Consider the following 19,713-nt stretch of genomic DNA (forward strand, 5'->3'; position numbering starts at 1 on the left):
GGAGACTCTCTCTGAGAGATAGGGATTGGATCAACTCAATTGTTTAGTCTTATGCTTTTGTTGATCGTGTTTTTCTGTTTAAATTATCCTTGTAACACATTTTGAACTTATGAAAAGTACTTACGTTTCACCCAAAAAAAAAAATCTTATTAATCTTAATAGGAATAACTTGAAACTAACCAATTGACTTAACATTTAACCAATTAACTCGATTCGAAAGGACCCAAATCTGTAATGATACAGCCTTACGAAAGGCCCACTTGCCCTATGTAGAAAACATTACAAGAGATTGAAGAGAGTGGGGTATGAAACAGTGCTGCATAAGATAACTGCACATTTTGATGTTTGATTTGGTTTGAAAAATGACGTTGGATACTCGAGTACTAAAATCTGATATAATGCACATCATTAACCTAACCCGCTACTGGACTTTGATCCAACGAAAACAATTTTGTTTTAGAGTTGTCTAAACAAACCCCAAACCGTTAAACCCTAACTCAGACCAATTGGTATCACCAATAGAACCAATGCACCAGGCTCAAAATCAGAACGGGGGAACCGACCACTTTAAAACATCGCTGATTACAATTAACTTTGCAGGAAAAACACAAGCTCAAGTCCCTATAAAACCGTGCCAATAAGTTACAGGCTTGACAGCGTTTTCTTACATAAGCAGAAACTGTCGGTTTTCAGAGATAGTATTACAAACAGGAGACCAATTGTATATCAATCTTCAGCAAAGTACTTTTCCTCGGCATCGTGGTTGGCTTCTTTTAGCCAGTGATCATCCAAGGTCTGATCTTCGTCTATATTCGAGTAATTGAAATGCTCCCGATCTTGACCTGATAAAAACTTTTGCTGCATTATGTACGTGAATTGATCCAGCTGCTCCTGCATCTCTGTTGGAGATAATGTTGGTCTCTCTACATTCCCTAAACTGGTTGAAGGAACGCCATCGTTTGCTTCATTTTGGCCGTTTACTGCTTCTACCTGTGACAATGTCAGGAACAAAGATAGTCGTACATCGGTTAGTAACTTAATAGCATTCATTAGTAAAATTCCTGACGAAATAACATATGAACACAAACAGAAGGGTAACACACAAACACTAGGATGTTAAATTCCTGACGAAATAGCACTAATACAGCCAACAATCTGCAATTTAGAGGGCAGCACATCTCTGTTTCCAGACAATTCATTAGTTCCTTCCAAAGGTCCAAATACACGATTAAGCCAGATTCAAGTCATTCAACTTGATAGTGAATGACATGTCAAAGCTCAAAACTGTTTATGATACTCGTAAGGAATGTCTTTTCGAGCCAGCAGAAACTTCCCTCCAACAGCTATTCCTCCAATAGATGAATCATATACTTATTGAACTTGAATGAGCATGACTTCAATTGAGGTCTAATCGACTACATAACATGAAGCAAAATTCATCTAAAACTGTGTAATTGGTAGAATGGTAGCCAATCTCCCAAAACATCTAGTGTCAATGATAAATTGATAACCTATACTTCTCAGACACTCAATTTTACCTCAACTATTCATGTCCAAATCGATCCTCAGACATTCTGCTGTCGTGTGGGTATGTAGCAACTTGACACTTGCATTTAATTTAAATAATAGGCAAGTTTGATCACAAATCCACACCTATTTCTTATAAAATTAGAATTGCTCCCTTCATTTTCCGGTGGTAAGCGAGGTTGAACTTTGAGAGGGAATGGTATTTCGGGAAATGAATCTCCAAACAAAGATCCAACTCATCCAAGTACACCACTAACATACAATATCTCTCTCTATAAGTTTATTAGTTACTCTCTCCATCCCATATATATTGTTCCCATTTCCCTTTTGGTTCATCGCAAAATAAGTTGCCTCTTTCTCTATCTAGTACAATATAAATATAGCCTCTAGTCAAAGGGGACACTATAAGAGAGATGGAGGGAGGAGAGTATATAAGGCGCTAGGCTGCCAAAGATGGTACCGAGACATAGTACCGGGTTCCATAAGAATAACGTCAAGAGTAAGAAAGCCATGATGACTCCTACAGAGATTAACTTGTGTGCCGGCTTTGTTACTCATGAGGCCTGCATGACCACTACAACAATTGTTAAGGTCATATATCCCGAGCTTCCTAATGAAACTTGTATATGGCAGCATCTAAAATGGAGCACATGGTTATCGTACTCTTCAGCCTGCAGAAGATACTAGTGTCCACTATTTCCCCTTAAAAAAAATAAAATCTTTCCTCTATATCTTACAGAGCAGCTGAGCAAGTAAGCACAATCGGTACCCTGGGATTAAGCACAATCAGAATCAAATCTACATAGGCATGCACAATACAATCACATAATATGTACTACCTTCGTCCCGGTCATTTGTTTACCTTTGGTTTTGGCACGAAGACCAAGAAGAGGGGAGGGGACCATTTGGGGGTGTTGTTGAGTGACAAGTGGGCAATATTCCCAATATAGAAAGGTAAACTTTTTGACTAAGACACCCATATATGGAATAGGTAAACAAATGACCAGGACGGAGGGACTATGTTTTAAACGATGAAAACAATAATAATAAAGGCAAGACTGAAAAGTCAATGGGATGGCTTAAAACACTATCAAGAAAAATACAGTAATAAATATGCAGCATATAGCAACTTGATAGTTGATATGGAGTTGGGTAATATGAATCATCATTTGAAATGGTGAACACCAGGTAAAGTAAAAAACCGAAAAAGAAAACACAATAAATAGCCAATATACAAATAAAGCTTTGACAATCGTTAAAATGTAAACATTTTGTTTCAATATAACAGCATCAAACAGTTAGGAAATATTATGATTCATTCACTCACCTGAGAAGAACTTGATATCCTACTAGCATCAACACCATCGGTATCATTGTCCTCTTCATCAGAGTCCTCATCCTCTTCTTCTTCCTCTTCCTCTTCCTCTTCATCTTCCTCCTCTTCTTCCATCTCTTCTTCATCATCTTTACGTCCCTCGTTACCAACCCATTCACTCTCAGGGACACCTAATCTCTGCTGCTCACTTCTGATCTTTCTAAGCAAAATCGCCTCCTCCGCCCGCCGCATTAATGTGTCGGACCATCGCTCCCCTGGTCTAGCCATGCTTCTTCCGTAAGGATCTTGAAACTTACCCAAATATTCATGATGCAAGTATGGCTCCCTCTCCCTCATAGAATCCTCAGAAAAGTAATGTCCTTCACTTACTAGCTTATCCATGTACGCTCTTCTCCTGTTCTTTACAGTAAGAGACTGAAGCCGCCGTTGTTCGGAGGTAGGACTAAGTAAGCGTCTTAGATGCTTTATGTGCCAATTAATTTCGTAATCATCCTTCAGCACATCAAACTCCTGAAGTTCTTGAGATGTCAATTGCGGACCATATCGTTCTGCATTGAATAAAGTTCAACAGATGAAAACAACTCAAACGCAAAATGCAAATCACGATCTAAGCAGATATTATTGTTTGCATTCTATGAACCAAACGAAGCAAGTAAAAGCATCAACTGACAATTGAAAGAGAAACTACATCATAAAACATTGCTAAGCGATTTCAAATCAACTAATTAAGGGCAAGAGACAATTTAGTCTTAAACTCTTAATTCAAGGAAATAAATATCCACGGATAGAGAAGAGAAAGGAAAATATTATCAATCCAGCAAAGGGATTAATCTCTCTTTTTTACTCCTTTTTAAAGGTCCATGCCTAAAAGAATAAACCCATGTTCACAACCAAGTTCCAAAACCAAACCTTCTCCATGTTCTCAACCAGCAACTTCCCCTCAACATATTCCATCTATTCCCGTCAAAAAGCCCCATCATTCACAAAATCACCCTGACGCAATAAAATAAAATAAAATAAAATAAAATATATGGGACTTCTCTCGACTGAAACAGAACGAGTAGGTATATTCCGTGGCCAATTCCGATCATGCACCCATCCTTAACTATATTAACAAGAGTCAATCACTAACTTAAAGCACCCATCCCTAACTATATTCAACCTGAATCAATCACTAACTTAACAAAATCACCAAGACATACATAGTGCAATCTGTTGCAGGGAAATATTCCCTATATACTTTCTCGTAATTACCCAACTCCTATCTTAAAGATTGTATCTTTCGTCTATCACTCACTCAAAATTTTGCATCGCTACTAAGAAACCTTGATAAATTCCACCAACACATACTAGAAGCATAGATAGAACCAAACTCTTACAAGAAGCATTCAGATTATAACATTTGAATATACATTACCATGAACCCATCAATAAATTTCTTACACATAACCTAATTATGCAATAACAATTCTCAAGATTGCAGGTTTCATGGATCAATCATCCAAAATTTCGCATCACTACTACAAAGCCTCCATTATTCCACCAACATAAACTAGAAGTATAAGGGAAAAAAAACCTTACAAAGAAAAATTCGAATATAACATGAACAAATATTATGATGAACCCACCAAATAAAAAAAAAACACAAAATTGTTAAATTCAAATATACCCACATGGCAAACAAAAAGGCAATTTTAAGTCTATGCCTAAAAAGAATTAAACCCAAGTGCATAACAAAAGACGAAACCAAATCTTCTCCGTGCTCACAATCAGATCAATAAGCCCAATTATCCACAAAATCACCCTCATGTAAAAGAAAAGAAAACGTAGATGGTTCTTATCGACTGAAATAGAGCGAGCATATTCTATGGTCAATTCCGATCACATACCCATCCCTAACTATATTCCACAAGAATCAATCACTAAATTAACAAAATCACAAGACATAGCGCAATTGGCGGTCATTGCAGGAAAATAATCCGTTGTAATTTCGTAAACATACCGTATTTACCAATTCCCATCCTAAAGATTGTACCTTTCATGATCATTCACTCAAAATATTCCATCACTACTACAGAACCTCCATAAATTCAACCAACATAAACTAGAAGCATTCATAAATTCCACTAGCAACCTTTGAATATAAATTACCATGAACCCATCAAAAAATTCCCTACACATACCCTAATCATCCAATAGATTGCAAGTATTATTTCCGTACCAGTCATTTGTTTACCTTTTTGTTTCAATTATGAGGGGTATATCAATCAAAAGTAAACAAATGATTGGAACGGAGGGATTTATTGATCAACCATTCAAATTTTTGCATCACTAATACAAAACTTCCCTAAATTTCATCAACATATACTAGAAACAACACTTAAATATGTCAAATTCAAAAATACCCACATGAAAAAAACGTAATTAAATAGCATAAGAACAAATAAAAAGAAGAAGAAGGAAACCTAGAAAAACGGCGACGTCGCGAGAGAGAAGATCAAGAAGAAGAGACTTGCGAAGTTGGGGAGAAGAAGCGTTTTGTAAAAGAGCGCGTGGGAAGTAAAGGTTATCAAAAGTTGATAATCTTTCACTTATTTGCTCCATAGCTTCGTTGCTCACTCTTCTTTTTTCTTCTTCCATGTCCATGTCTTCTTTTCTGTTTCTTATGTTGTTCGTTTGTGTGTTTATTTATTTGTCTTCTCTTTTTTCATCACTCTATCCATGATTTGAAGGTCGGTCTAATAAGAATTTTTTAGAAAAATATTTGGTCCATCCTAATTTGAGGGTTGGTTCCTTTTCTTTGGGCAAAATTAAAAAATAAATTTGGATTACATAAAATATCATATCTCACATGAAATTAAATTAGAACCACACAAAAATTACCAAAAAAAGAAAAGGGGAATCAACACCCGACTAGCATGAAAATGAATCCTTCTTTGTTACGGAGTATTAATTATGGAGTATCTCTTTATTATGTTCATTGTTATTATTATTGTTATGAGTAGCTAATTTCCCATTTGAGGTGAAGGGAATGGATGAATATGAATTAAGGGTGATAATCTGTTAATTGCTAGAAATATTATAGCTTGATTATTTGTTATAAATATGATTAGTTAGTTACTAGCCACGATTAATTGATTATTATCGAGAATTAGTGTTATTGCCTACCGAATTAACCCTTAGGGCTTGCTTAGAATAGGTGTAATTATTACGGGAGTAATGTGAGCTAAAATGAGAAGAAATAGGAGGAGATTGGTGCTTTGTGGTGGTTGTAGAGGGTGGAAAGAGGAGGTGATGGAGGAATTATTATCTCTATATGGAGGTAATTATTACTTGGAGGGGGAGGTAGGGAACAATTACTCCCTTAATGGAGGGACTATTACACTATATTTCCTCATTTCTATCCATTTGTATCTCCAAACCCCATTCCTTCCCTCCATTTTTTAGTTCATTTTAGCTCTATTACTCCCATTCCAAGCAAGCCCTTAAGAGAGACTTACAATAATAAGTAGACAGACTTATTATAACAACCGCATGTTAAGCACTAATCTAAAGGATATATAGTACCCATCAGACATATGCTCATAGATAGTCAGTCTATGTTTAGTTAATTGACCATAATCCCCTAATTGGTATTCATGGTGACCGCAATCCCTAGACTTGTTTTATATTATTGATTCGTCTTAATTACAATCAACCCAATCAATTTGTGATTCAATAACCTTTAATTTATTCATAGGCAACTAGCAGTTTGTCACTTTTCCTTGTGGTTCGACTTTGACTCCACTATCTGCATTTTTAATGTCTTGCTTCAGATATTTTTGTTATAGGTATACGATCTAGCCATGTTAACCCATTACTTATACTAACTCAATATACACATGCTAAATCAACCCACTACAGTAATTTAGGGTACGAGGGTTGTACCATGTATTCTGATCTAAAAAAAATGATCATTTAATAATGGATAGTGACCATTTTATGTTATAAAGTAAACACTTTTAAAAGGTGGTCATTTTATAGTACTTTCCCTTGTGCTAGTGAATAGTTTACGTTTACTTTATTTTGTGAGGGGAAAATAAAGCAAACATAAACTATTCATTGGGACGGAAGAAGTAATAAAAAGTGGTCACTATTATCAAAAAAAGATCAATACTTATTATAAAATGGTCATATTTATGTCGCCATACGGTGAAATGATACCGGTTTTACTGAAATTGATCGTTTTTATGAGATTTTTTATTTGAAACAAAAGTTGGTAAGTCAAAGTTTTTGCCGAATATTAACTACCATAACTTTCTGCGATAAGTTCATAAAAAAGTGATTTTTATTTATTGTTTTCAATATCATCGCCTTTACAAGCTCCTTAGCTTATAAAACCTCACCGTTTTTGAACTCGTAATCAATAATTATGAATTTATAATGGAAAATGAGATGACGACACCGGGTGTTACTCAAATTGAGCGACAAACGGGGTATTATTGTAATTTACTTATGTATTTTGGTTTCCCTACATCAAAATTCAAATTTCAAGCTAATTAGTGTTAATGTAATATCATGGTATTTTGGTCATTGTGCACTCGATCGAGTAGGCGGTACTCGGCCGAGTAAGTTGTCGAGTGCTTTTAGACAGGCTACTGTTTTGGGTGCACTCGGCCGAGTAGTGAGGAACTCGGTCGAGTAGGGCGTACTCGACCGAGAATTTCAAAAGTACTCGACTGAGTACCCGGTCTGACGGGTTATTTTTTCGCGGTTTGATTAAGATAATTGGAGAAGTATATATAAGTCGTGTTATCGGTTTTAATCACTTCATAATCATTTCTTAAGCAAACTCACAAACTCTAAACTACGTAACACTTCTCTCCAACTATCTTAATCATTTTCAAAGCTAAGGTTCATAGATTTGGGGGTTTCCATTTCATCTCCGCGCCGATTCAATTAGTAAGTATCTTTACCATTTTTTTATTGATATTTTGGTTATAGATATACAAACCCTAATTAGGTGATTTGGGGATTTTGGGGTGAATAATCGTACGATGCGTAGTTGACTGATTGTATAATATCATAATAGGTGAGGACTTCGTAGAGGAGGCGTTCTAGCTTGATTTGTTGTGCTTTTGCTTGGATCTTGATATGGTAGGGTTTCCCGACTCAGTCGGTTGTATAATTGATTATAAGATGTGATTGTGGTTGATTGTTTGGTATTGGTATCATCGTGATTGAGATTGTATTGTGATCGGTTGTTGTTGTGGGACCATTTTTGGGAGATGGTTCCAACCCCATGTTCCCCATTTGTGGCTCCCGTCATAAGAGGGATGTGCACATTAATGATCCGGGTTCACTCATTGCGATGAGCGGGGCTTAGATGGTAAGGTTGCGGTCCCTACTAGCGCTGTGGGTTTTCCGTTGCGATGGGAACCTGGCAGGGCTACACATTTTGGTGTATAGTCGATTACTGGCGACTGTTGGAGTTTGGAGGATTGATTGGTTGCAGTTTGATTGGTTTGTGTTATTGTGAGTTCTTATTTTGGTTGTGCAGTTAACTGACCCCGTTTATTGGTTTCAAAATTGTGGTGATCCATTCGGGGATGGTGAGCAGTTGGCTTAGCAGGTATTGGATGTTGATGTAGCATGCGGGATATGGACGGGGCAGAGTCATCACACTTTCTTTAGCTAGCTTCTGCTATCGCATTAAACATTAGCTATTCGTTTCATTTAATTTTGAAGTTGTATTTCGGTTTTGGTTTGGATTTTGGTATTGTATTTGACTAAACATTATTGTACCTTTAATAAATGTTCTTTTATGGTCAATTTGATATACTTTACCTCGCGCAACTGAGATGGTAGCGCTTCTATTTGCTAAGGTAGGCCTTGGTAAGGCACTTTGGTAGATGGGGGTGTTACAAAGTGGTATTTGAGCGACGATTTTGGAACCTAAAATCAATGAACACAATGAACATAGGGCGTCTAATTAAAATGAACCCGGGTAGGAATTGTTTGGAGCTACCGCAAAGGTTTGGGAGATGTCTCGAAACCGCAATGTTGCCCACACAAATTCGAGCCGGTCACTACGGGGCGTGTTCGGGGATCGATGTATGTTTGTGTTTATATCTGTGTATGGATAGAGTGGATGCGCATGTTATGGTTCGAGATGGTATGTCATGAATTGGATGCATGTGTTGTGGAGTAATTGAGGTGATATAGAAACACATGATGTATGATTGGTTGTTTACCTTTTGTCGTACATGGTTATAGAAACATGTGAATAGGATGTTGGTTCGTATTTATGTACTTATACTTGTTGGTGTGTGTTTGGGGGATAGTTTTTAGCATGATTCGGCCGAGTGTGGCAGGTACTCGACCGAGTAACCTGGCACTCGACCGAGTGAGGGTATTTGTGCATTTGGCAGTAGCTACTGGAATAAGAACACTCGGCCGAGCAGAGGCAGTATTCGACCGAGTGGGATGTACTCAACCGAGTACATGAGGTACTCGACCGAGTATGCTTTATGTGCATTTTAGAACAACTACTGGAGTCAGAGTACTCGGCCAAGTAGTTAGTATACTCAATAGAGTAGCTCGTACTCGACCGAGTACTTCCAGGTACTCGACCGAGCACCTCTTTGGAGGATGTGATATTTGTTTTGAGCCGTAGGCTATGTGCTACGTTTGTCTTCATTATTGAAGCTTAAAAATGCCGCCAAAGAGATCTGACACTTATATTCAAGCTTCTGAGATGAGCCTCGGTGAGATCTAGGATGATCGAGCAGCAAGAGGCGCTCACTGAGGCTCTTAAGAATGTGGGGAAAGGGAAGTAAACAGCGGTGGATACATCCCGATTGAGCACCACCATTTCCCGCTTTAACCCTACTACCTATGAGGGTACAAGTGTAGATACCCAGTATCTGCTGAGACTCCAACAAACACCCGATGATTATCGGACTACAACATGCTTTGGAATCGCATCGTTTGATCGACAGTTTGTGTACAACTTTACGTCGGAAAACTTAAAACGATTTCGAAAATAAAATATTTCAAAACTTTTCAAAAGTATCTGGAGTGTTTAATGCATGACGACGAGGTCACAATGACACTAACTAGAGTCAAAACCGACACCGGACCAAAAACCGACTCAAAATTCAAATCTCGACTCCAACAACGAGTCAAACGCAAAAAACAAACCATTCAAATGCTTCCATGTTAAGATTTTCCGGGATCATGAATGGTCAAGTACCAAACATGTGCATACAAATCCTAGGATAGAACAAATCATGATTGCATTTGTGTGAAAGCGACAAGACACCTCGAAGACGTGCGACGTGGCTAGCGCCTCTTTGAGCAGCCCAAGTGGCCACGTCGCTCAAAACTCACACAACCACTCATTCTCCTATAAATACCCCTCAAATGCAACCATTTGAGACTTACGCGAGTGTCCGCCCCCTCTTTTCTCCCTTAAAATTCTAGACTCGACTTCCTAAGTCACAATCCGACACGTGTTTACGACCTACCGATCGTAAACACAAGCCTTACACATTGTTTGGTATTGTCATCGTGCATTAAATCACTTGACCGACCACTTCGACCACTACACCATCACTAAACTTAACAAAACACTCTTTTTACTTACTAAAACGGTTTTAAACCGAGTCTTTTCCGACCAAACGAGTTAATACACTTACGTCGGTTTCTCGCCATAAGCCAAGCATGTAAGTATGAGGGTGTAAAAATCCTTCTTTATCATGTCTTTATTTGTTTTATGACTATAACATGCTAAATCATGCATAACATGGTCCAAAACACGGGAAGAATGAGCCAAAATCGGACTTTTTGGTTGAGGCAGAGGCTACTTACGTAGCACATAGGCTCGCGCCTACAGCAGCCAGCCCAGCCTTAAGTCCAATCCGTGTTTGGTCTCTCCTTTTCCTCTATTTTCATTTCCATATTTTTAATCGGTTTTTACCATTTCAAATATTTTCAAACCCCTTCTTTTATTTCTACAAGTTTTTAACCATAAAACATTTTTCACCTTTGGTCCTTAATACCATGACGGCTTAATCCGTGTTTCGGTGATAATATTTGGTTAATTTCATTTAAAAGGTATTTTAAAGCCTTTTATTTTATTTCTTTACATTTCGGAAGGTATTTTAAAGCCTTTCATCACTTCTTTACATTTTCAAAATAAATGTATTAGTCACCAACACAAAATCATCCTTGGTTCTACATACCATGTCGGATTTTAACCCGAGTACGATGATGAGTATCGACTAATTATATTCAAATGAACTTAAAATAATTAGTTCATATTCGTTTTCAAAACTATTCATGTCAAGCTTGCAAAGTCGGGCCCGACATCGAGTGTCGTCAAAACAATGACGATTATTCAATTCTCGTTCTTCAAATCAACACAAATACGGCCTAAACGGTCCTTTCAAACCAAAACGGGTTCAAATACCCATCTTTCAACACGTTTTATAAACGTTTTTCAATGGTCAGAACACGTCATATACTGTTGACTGACCCGTGCCTAAACATGCCACTTCTTTTCCTATTTTCAAAACCAGGGGAGACCCCCTTACATCGCCAATAGGCTCGCATTTATTCTGGCTGTCTGATGCAGGGTCTGTTCCCCTTCCAGCGTTGGTCTAGGACGATCCCGACTCCGGCTAACCCGGATATAGGATGAATCAGACGACTAATTTGCTCGTTCAAAAATCGTATTTGCAAAATGCCTTACTAAGACAAATGGATCACGTTATGCACCATAAACCTAATTTGGTAAATGGATGTTTAATTTCCGTCTTGCATGCAAATCAACCATAAAACCAACCCGACATCTTATACTTGATACTTGGATTAAATCAACCGACTTAGAAAGCTCTCACATGTTAGGTTTAAACTATTAGATGCGCTTTCATGCATTTAAACCGTTTTATCAACTTTTGCATTCAACCAACCAAGATCGATCAGTAGAGGCCGCTACCGCGGGCGGGATTGGGTGTCTGATTAAAGGGCTTCCCAATACATACCTTCACCTCTTACTCAGAAACTTTGGATAGTGGACGACCTTATCCAGGGTGTACGAGAGTCATTTAGAGATAGGATGCTAAAGAGGGACGATTCCACTGCTTTGTGCTTCGTTTGACCGAGGTATAAAGTGGATTCGAATGGGTTCCAAGCATCCCACAAATGCTTGGTGGCGACTCCTAACATCTCTAATCATTTAGAGACCCTTGCCGAGACGAAATCGATCGATCTAAAATGATCCAGTCGAAAGCATTTTTACGCCGCCGAGCGTGAGGCTTTCAAAAGACCGCTATACGTCCAACAGATTGAGCTGGGCGTGTAGGTGGGCCCCATGTCCACAGATTGGCGACTCCGCTGGGGAGAACTAGGGCACTTATGTCTTTGTGATACCTAGATGGTGAGACTCGAACGAGGCCTTGGTTGGAATGCATTAATTGATATTACGGTCACGGTCGGGTTCCTTGTCCGGGCCCATAACCTAACCCTTTTCGACCAATTGGCTCGTCTCGTCGGCGTGAGTTTTATTATCCCCGCGTTTTGAATCCCGATTGAGTCAAGCATACCGTTGACGTTACACATTTCTGTTTCATCAAAGAGCTTTCATCACCTTCGAGCACGAGGCTAGGGCACCCTCCTTACACATTTTGTTTGGATTGGTATCCCTCTCGCAAATTGGGGTTTGATTGCTTGGTGTGTAACCCACCCTTTTAAGCCAAAACCTGTGTCAGTGATGTGACTCATATTTGAGCATATTTAGTCCCCGAATTAGCCTCGTTCCTATGCTTTTTAGTACATAATTGGGTCATTTACTATCTTTAGTCTTTCGTTTTGCATATTCTTTGAGGTTTTGATCCCTTGGTAGGAAAGGGGTAAGAACCTTGCATTTTCATGGCAAAATGGAGCTAAATTGATCGAATTCAATGACGAAGCATCAAAGGGAGGACAATGCTAGAAGGCCTATGTAGATAATGAAGTATATTGGACAATGATGAAAGGATCCCTGCATCTCCAACAAGATCCTTGAGGATTGTTGAAGAAAGAAAAGAAGAGAAGTGACAGCCCAGCAATCCGAGCGTCGTAGTGCCCAGGACGAGCGTCCAGCCTTGCCACAATCCGAGCGTCCCGATGCCAAGACGCTCGTCTTGGTGCCTGATGAGCCGAGCGTCGCCTTTCCCAATCCGCTCGGATTCCTCTCCAGTGCAAACCGTCCCTCAGCCAAGCTGCTCGGGACGAGCGTATTTCTTGAAGACTATGAAAACGGCGATGAGCATCTCCTTCGAGAGGAGCACTTCCTCAACTTTTCTTAAGGGTCTTAATCGTCATTTAAGCCCTTAGTAACCCTAATTCTTGTACACCTAATCCTTAGTATAAATACCCCATTGTACTAATTAGATTATCATGTTCTTGTTATGCATTCTTAATCTCATCTTAATCTTGTAATCAACTCTTAATTTAGCATTAATACAAATCTCATTTCTTAATCTTTACTTAATTTCTTTATTGTTCATCATTTATTTTGGGTAATTGAAGATTATTTGGGGTTTATTTGGAGGATTGACAACCTTCCATCAATCATCAAGTACTTCTATTATTCTTTGCTTTATTATTTGGAATCATCTTTAGGTATAATTCTCTCTTAATCCCTTTTTAATTATTGTTAATAATCTTCATTTATTCATCATGTTTTGTCTTGTTAGTATGATTGACAACCTTGTTAGCATGTTAAACTTGATAATGAGTAAGTAGTTACCTTAACTAGGGTTTATGGGGAATTAGGGGAAACCAACATGGGGATTGATTCATGCTTAATCTAATATGCTTTCATAATTAATTTTTTTGCTTGTTGTGATTTCAACTTATGCACATGTTATGTTTGATGAAATGCGAGCCTATGAATCCTTGCATTTTTTACCCATCACTTATCTTTTCAATGAGACTTGTAAGACATAAACCAACTCGAGTCTCAATAGACCATGCATATAGTTGGATAGGGAGGATTAAGTCGACTTGTAGGTGTTGTACAATCTAATCAATTCGGCTCCGGGACCCAAACCTTCCTAGGGATTCTAAGATATACACTAACTCGGTCCCATCACAACAATAATTGCTTGCATCTAGTAGAAAACATGTTTGTATGATCAAATCCCATGAATCCCCTATGAACCCATGACACCCTAGTGCTTTTAATCATTTGCTTACACCCCATTTTAATCATCTTGCTTGTTTTATTTACATTGCTTTTTAGCTTAGTTGATCTCCTATCTCAACCCAAATTGTGACACCCTTAGACACGACCATTTGCAATCGAAAATCCTACATCAATACCCGTTCCTTGGGATCCGACCTTTACTTACCTCTTTACTAATAGTAGAGTAGTTTGTGAAGTTATAAATATTGTTTTGGTCTAGGTAACTCCTAACGACAAGTAACCGAAAAATAGAACCCGACCAAAAAATGGCGCCGTTGCCGGGGACGGTGTTAACTTGCTTTGATTTTCTTTGATTGTTTTTAGTTGTGTCTTTCTTTACCTTGGGGAAGTAAAACTCCTCAAGGTTTGTTCTAATTGTTTTCGAGTTGTTTGATATTTTGCATGTCTAGGAGATCACAAGGTAACTTGTTACCCATTGATCCCGAAATTGAAAGAACTTTGACCAACAATAGAAGACTTGTTAGAAATACTTTGAGAGGTATTGGTGAGATTGTGGATATTCAACCAAATGTTATTGAGTTCATCAACCCTTTTGCAAGAGAAGGAGAGGATAACCCAACACAAAATAAACCACAAAATCAACCCACAATGCCTAAATTTTCATCACATTCCGTACCAACCGAGGAGAACCTACCAAATGGTACTCCCACACCACAACATTTGACCGGTAATTTCATTGCAAAATCCGCATTTATCCAATTAGTCGAAAGAAGCCAATTTGGGGGGATGCCTAGTAAAGACCCTCATTCTCACATGGAGACTTTTTGTGACTATTGTGATGCGATTTCTCAAACCGGAGTTACTCAAGACTAAATTCGATGGGTCTTATTTCCTTTTTCTTTGATTGGTACCGCGAAACAATGGTTAAAGAGCCTTGATAAGGCTAATCTTGGTATTGACTATTGGAAAAAATTGACACTTGCTTTCTACAAAAAGTTCTATCCTCTGGAAAAGACTAACATGCTAAGAGCCCAAATCACCGGGTTCAAACAAAGGGACGAAGAATCTTTGTATGAAGCTTGGGAGAGATTCAAAGGAACTTGCCGCTCATGTCCTCATCACGGACTTAGCGAGTGGTTCTTGATACAACAATTTTGGAATGGTCTTTATGAAGACTCCCGAAACATTCTCAACATGGGATCAAATGGTATGTTCACCGAAGTTGACGATAATCAAACATGAAACAAAATTGAGGAAATGGCGGTCCATAACTCACAATATAGTAAACCTTGGAAGGCTACTAGAGGAGGAAAGCATGAAGTGGACTCTATTACTCACTTGGGTGCTCAACTTAGTGCTCATATTGATACCATTAACTTGAAGTTTGAGAAGGCTGTGGCTAAGCTTGAAGAAGCCTCCAAATCACCCAAGCAACATGTTAATGCCATGATGGCATCTTTATCAATTCCAAGTGGAGTATGTGAGAGTTGTGGAACTTTGGGACATGACCAAAGTGAATGTAGGGGAACAAGTGAACAAGTGAATGCTTTCCAAGCATACAAGAGTGGTACCCCTTATTCCAACTATTACAATGAAAACACCAAATTCCATCCAAACCTCTCATACAAAAGCTAAAATGTTCAAAATCCTCAAACAACATACACCCCACCTCCAATGAGAAACCAAGCTCAAAGACCCTTTTACAACCAAAACCAAGGTTACCAAAATTAAACTCCATACAATCAATCCAATGACCAAGGTTTTGATGTTCAAAAAGCGGTCCTCAAAATGCAAAAGAATCAACAAGAATTTTTCACTCAAATGTAAAAAGATAGTCAAGCAAAAGACATCACCATCAATAACATCCTAGCCCACACCAAAATGTTAGAAACCCAAATGACTCAATTAGCATCTTCTAACTCTCAAAGACAAAAGGGGCAATTACCACCTTAAAGTAATCCCCTAAGACATGAATCTGTGAGTGCCATCCACTTGAAGAGTGGTACAAGCTATGAAGGGCCAAAGAAGTAAGTTGAGGATGACATTGTGGAGACTAGTGATAAGGAAAGAGTTGTGCAAAACTCTAGGGAAGAAGAACCCACCACTCAAGAAACTTCAAAGAAGAACGAAGAAAAAGGCCAAAAAGAAGGAGCCTATTGTGATTAGACTTCCATTTCTGAGTCGTCAAGCTAAGCCTAAGTTTGATGATCAACTTTGAAAATTCATGGAGATTGTGAAGAACTTAGAAGTCTCGATTCCATTCACGGAATTGATCAATCATGTTCCGGCCTATGCAAAGTACATGAAAGACATTCTTACAAAGAAGAAATCCATCCGGAAGCTTGAGACTATTGCTTTCACTAAAGTGAGTAGTGCTATTCTTCAAGGAAGTTAACCTCCAAAACTCAAGGATCCGGGAAGTTTCTCCATTCCATGCACTATTGGTGACACTACAATCAACAAAGCTTTATGTGACCTTGGGGCAAGTGTAAGTGTCATGCCATACTCGGTAAGCAAGAGGCTAGGAATTGGAGAGCTCAAGTGCACTAATATCACGCTTCAAATGGCGGATCGATCAACAAAGACACCTTTAGGGGTATGGGAAGATGTGCCCGTAAGAATTGGCAAATTCTTCATCCCGGTGGATTTTGTTATTGTTGATATGGAGGAAGACTCCAACATTCCTATTATCTTAGGAAGACTCTTCTTGCACACCGCAGGAGCGGTGATCGATGTGAAACATGGAGAGCTCACCCTTGAAGTGGGAGATGAAACAATCACTTTCAATCTTGACAAGACGATGAGAGCTCCCCGATTACATGAGCCATGTTTTATGGTTGATCACTATAGACGGCAAGATGATAGGAAGAAGTTGGCATTTCAATGGAAGAAGAAAGTGGATGATGCTCCATCCAAAGAGCAAGGAAGTTTCAACAAAGAGAGCTTGAAAAGCTCACCCATGACAAGTAAAGAAGAAGGCCTCATTGGCCAAGACAAGAAGGAAGGAGAGTTGTCTTCATCAACTCATGATATTTTTAGGGCACAAGTAGACGAAGTGTGCGGTCTTTGGGATGATGAGTTTGAAGAGATATTCAATCCCTATATTGGCATTGCTATGACCCAAGACCACCATGAAGAACAACAAGTGCAAAGGTCTATTGAAGATCTTTATCATGACAATGAACACGCTTTCGACTACTTCTTCAAGGTGTTGAGCAACATCAACAATACCTTGAACATGCCCCCTTGACATCTCATTAATGGATGAGAGTTGGGTGGAGTCCTCCCTAAACCACCACTTGTAAATATTCTAACTCCCTAACTTGCATTTTAATTGTTGTATTGCATTTTTGTCAATTTTGGATTTACATTGTTATGCCTTGATCAAGATTTTCATCATTTTGAGAGAAGTGAGGGAGGGACTCAATCGTTTATTGATGTGTAGTGTTTTTCCTTAGTGTGGGGATAGCAATTGCCCAGGCTATCCAAGCTTCGTAGTGCCTCTACAATGAAGACCACAAGAAATGAAGAGTAAATGACACGGGTTACGAAATGCCCACGGATGGATTTGAATCCGTGTGGCAGAGGGACAATCCGAGCGACCCGACGAGGATCCGCTCGTCCTGAGAAGAATCCGAGCGTCCTGGGCAGGATATGCTCGTCCTGAAGAAGCTGGAAAAAGAAAATTTTGCTCTGACTGAGAATCCGAGCGTCCCCATAGGGAATCTGCTCGTCTCAGTTAGGTTGCTCGTCCTACTGGGAATCCGCTCGTCTTATAACTAGCAAAATTTGGGATTTCTCCCTGACAAGAAATCCGAGCGTCTCCAAACCAGTCCGCTCGTCCTGCTCCAAAAAGACGCTCGTCTTCCTCAGAAGACGCTCGTCTCAGTGCGTCTTTTTCCTGAAGCCAAAAACAGCAGAATCCGCTCGTCCCGACGCCAGTCCACTCATCTCCCCCTCTGATTTTCAAATATAACGGGATTAAAAACCCCTCTTTCCCAATTCATTTCCTCATTCACAACATAAACACAACTCCAAACCCTCAAAACCCTCATTCTCTCCATCAACCAACATCAAATTTCTCAACCAAAATCACCCAAATTAAATCCAAACTTCCTCAAAACTCAATTAAATCTCTCCTTTACCAATAACAAGTGATTAAAACACCAAAATCTTCAAAGTTTGAGTCGATTTTTAGGATACAAGGCAACATTCAACTATCCTAAATTGATTTGGGTCTTATTGAAATTTGAAGAAATTAAGCTTATCTTTGGTGTTACTACATAAAGGAGCATGGCAAGAACAAAAGGTGGAAGTAAGGCACCCCAAAAGAAGAACCTTTCTAAAAGCCAACAAGCTCTTCAAGCTATTCAAGCATCAAAGGCATTGGTGGTTCAAAATGCAAGGTTGGAAATTCAAGAATCCAATCCTCCCATGGAAGCTGCTACTTCTACTACTCCGGTTATTGAACAACTAGATGATTATCCGGAGGTAATTTTCACTTCCGACTCTCATAGGAAGAAATTTGTTTCCTTTGCTAAGAAAACTATCTTGCCCACCAAATTCATATACCAAGAGACTTTGTCAAAATTGGGTGTCCTAGAACAAACCAAGACCTTTTTCGAGTCCATGGGATTGAGTACATTGTTTGATATGCAATAGTTGACTTACTCTTCCCTCACCTTAGAGTTTTTGAGCTCTTTGAAAGTTACCAAGGTGGAGACACGAACAAATATTGAATTCCGTCTCGAGAATGTTGATAGGAATTTGTCTTTTCAAGAATTTGGTACAATATTTGGCCTTAGTGATGACCCGACTTACACAAAGAAGCCTACTAAGTATGATCCCGCTCCCTTATGGAAGGCCATTACCGGAAAAGAATTTACATCTTACCATGATTGTCGTGCTCTCTTAGTCCATCATCCGGGCATAAGAGTATGGCACAAGGTTATTGGGCATACTTTGATTGTTAGAAAAGGTACAAACCATTTCACCGAACTTGACTTTATTCTTCTAGAGTCAACATTGAACATTGGAAGAGAGTTCACCAAAAGGTATAATGTTCTCTGACTTTTGATTGAGAGGTGGCTCAATGTTGATAATGGCAAAGAAGGCACGACCTTTATTGTTAATGGATGATTAGTGACTTATTTGGCTAAGCACTTTAACCGGAACTTCAACAAGGATGACACCTATAAACCGGTACATGGAGGCCATATCATTGATTTGAACACCATGGTTAAAAATTTTAAATGGGTCAAGAATGATACTCTTGATAACAAGTTTGGGTGGTTGACAAAAAATGCCTAATCCTTCACATTGCCAAGCAAGATTTGCCGATTAAATGTTCATAGGCCAAACTACCTTCTCCCACTCTCCGAGGAAGCCGAATATATTATACAATACCAAGGGGAAGAAGTTGCCAAGCCCTCCTCCTCCATTATCACCCACCTTACCCATTTCTCTACCACGAATTTCAACCCGAAAATGCTAAGGCGGGAGATGACTACTTGACTCTCTTGATGAAAGAAATGCACAAACAAGCTTATGAAGATAGAGTCGATGCTTACAAAGCATAATATCCGCCCCTCCTACATCTTGCTAGGCAAGGACTTCTCGATCCATCTTGTCCTTTGCCTAGTTGGGCGGATAAGGAAGTCCTTCTTTCCTAATACTT

General features: G+C 38.9%; 1 protein-coding gene and 1 non-coding gene across 2 annotated transcripts; both read right to left on the reverse strand.

The window, feature by feature from the left end:
• Nucleotides 1-540: 540 nt before the first annotated feature.
• Nucleotides 541-5,598, reverse strand: LOC141587190 (uncharacterized). Its single transcript, XM_074408636.1, has 3 exons — nt 5,329-5,598; nt 2,855-3,411; nt 541-990 (listed from the first exon to the last, which is right to left on the reverse strand). Exons 1-3 carry the CDS (start codon nt 5,507-5,509, stop codon nt 727-729), a joined length of 1,002 nt encoding a protein of 333 aa, XP_074264737.1. The 5' UTR covers nt 5,510-5,598; the 3' UTR covers nt 541-726.
• Nucleotides 5,599-15,056: 9,458 nt separating this feature from the next.
• Nucleotides 15,057-15,163, reverse strand: LOC141589380 (small nucleolar RNA R71). Its single transcript, XR_012520321.1, has one exon. It is a non-coding gene; the product is annotated as a small nucleolar RNA R71 (small nucleolar RNA).
• Between the last annotated feature and the right edge of the window lie 4,550 nt (nt 15,164-19,713).

This window comes from Silene latifolia, chromosome 6, assembly GCF_048544455.1.
Source record: "Silene latifolia isolate original U9 population chromosome 6, ASM4854445v1, whole genome shotgun sequence".
Classification (NCBI taxonomy): domain Eukaryota; kingdom Viridiplantae; phylum Streptophyta; class Magnoliopsida; order Caryophyllales; family Caryophyllaceae; genus Silene; species Silene latifolia.

Coding starts and splice junctions, on each gene's coding strand:
- LOC141587190 (XM_074408636.1), bottom strand. CDS start 5,509: ATGGACATGGAAGAAGAAAAAAGAAGAGTGAGCAACGAAGCTATGGAG. Junction 3,412..5,328: donor CGACGTCGCCGTTTTTCTAG/GTTTCCTTCTTC, acceptor TATTCAATGCAG/AACGATATGGTCCGCAATTG. Junction 991..2,854: donor GGATATCAAGTTCTTCTCAG/GTGAGTGAATGA, acceptor ACATTGTCACAG/GTAGAAGCAGTAAACGGCCA.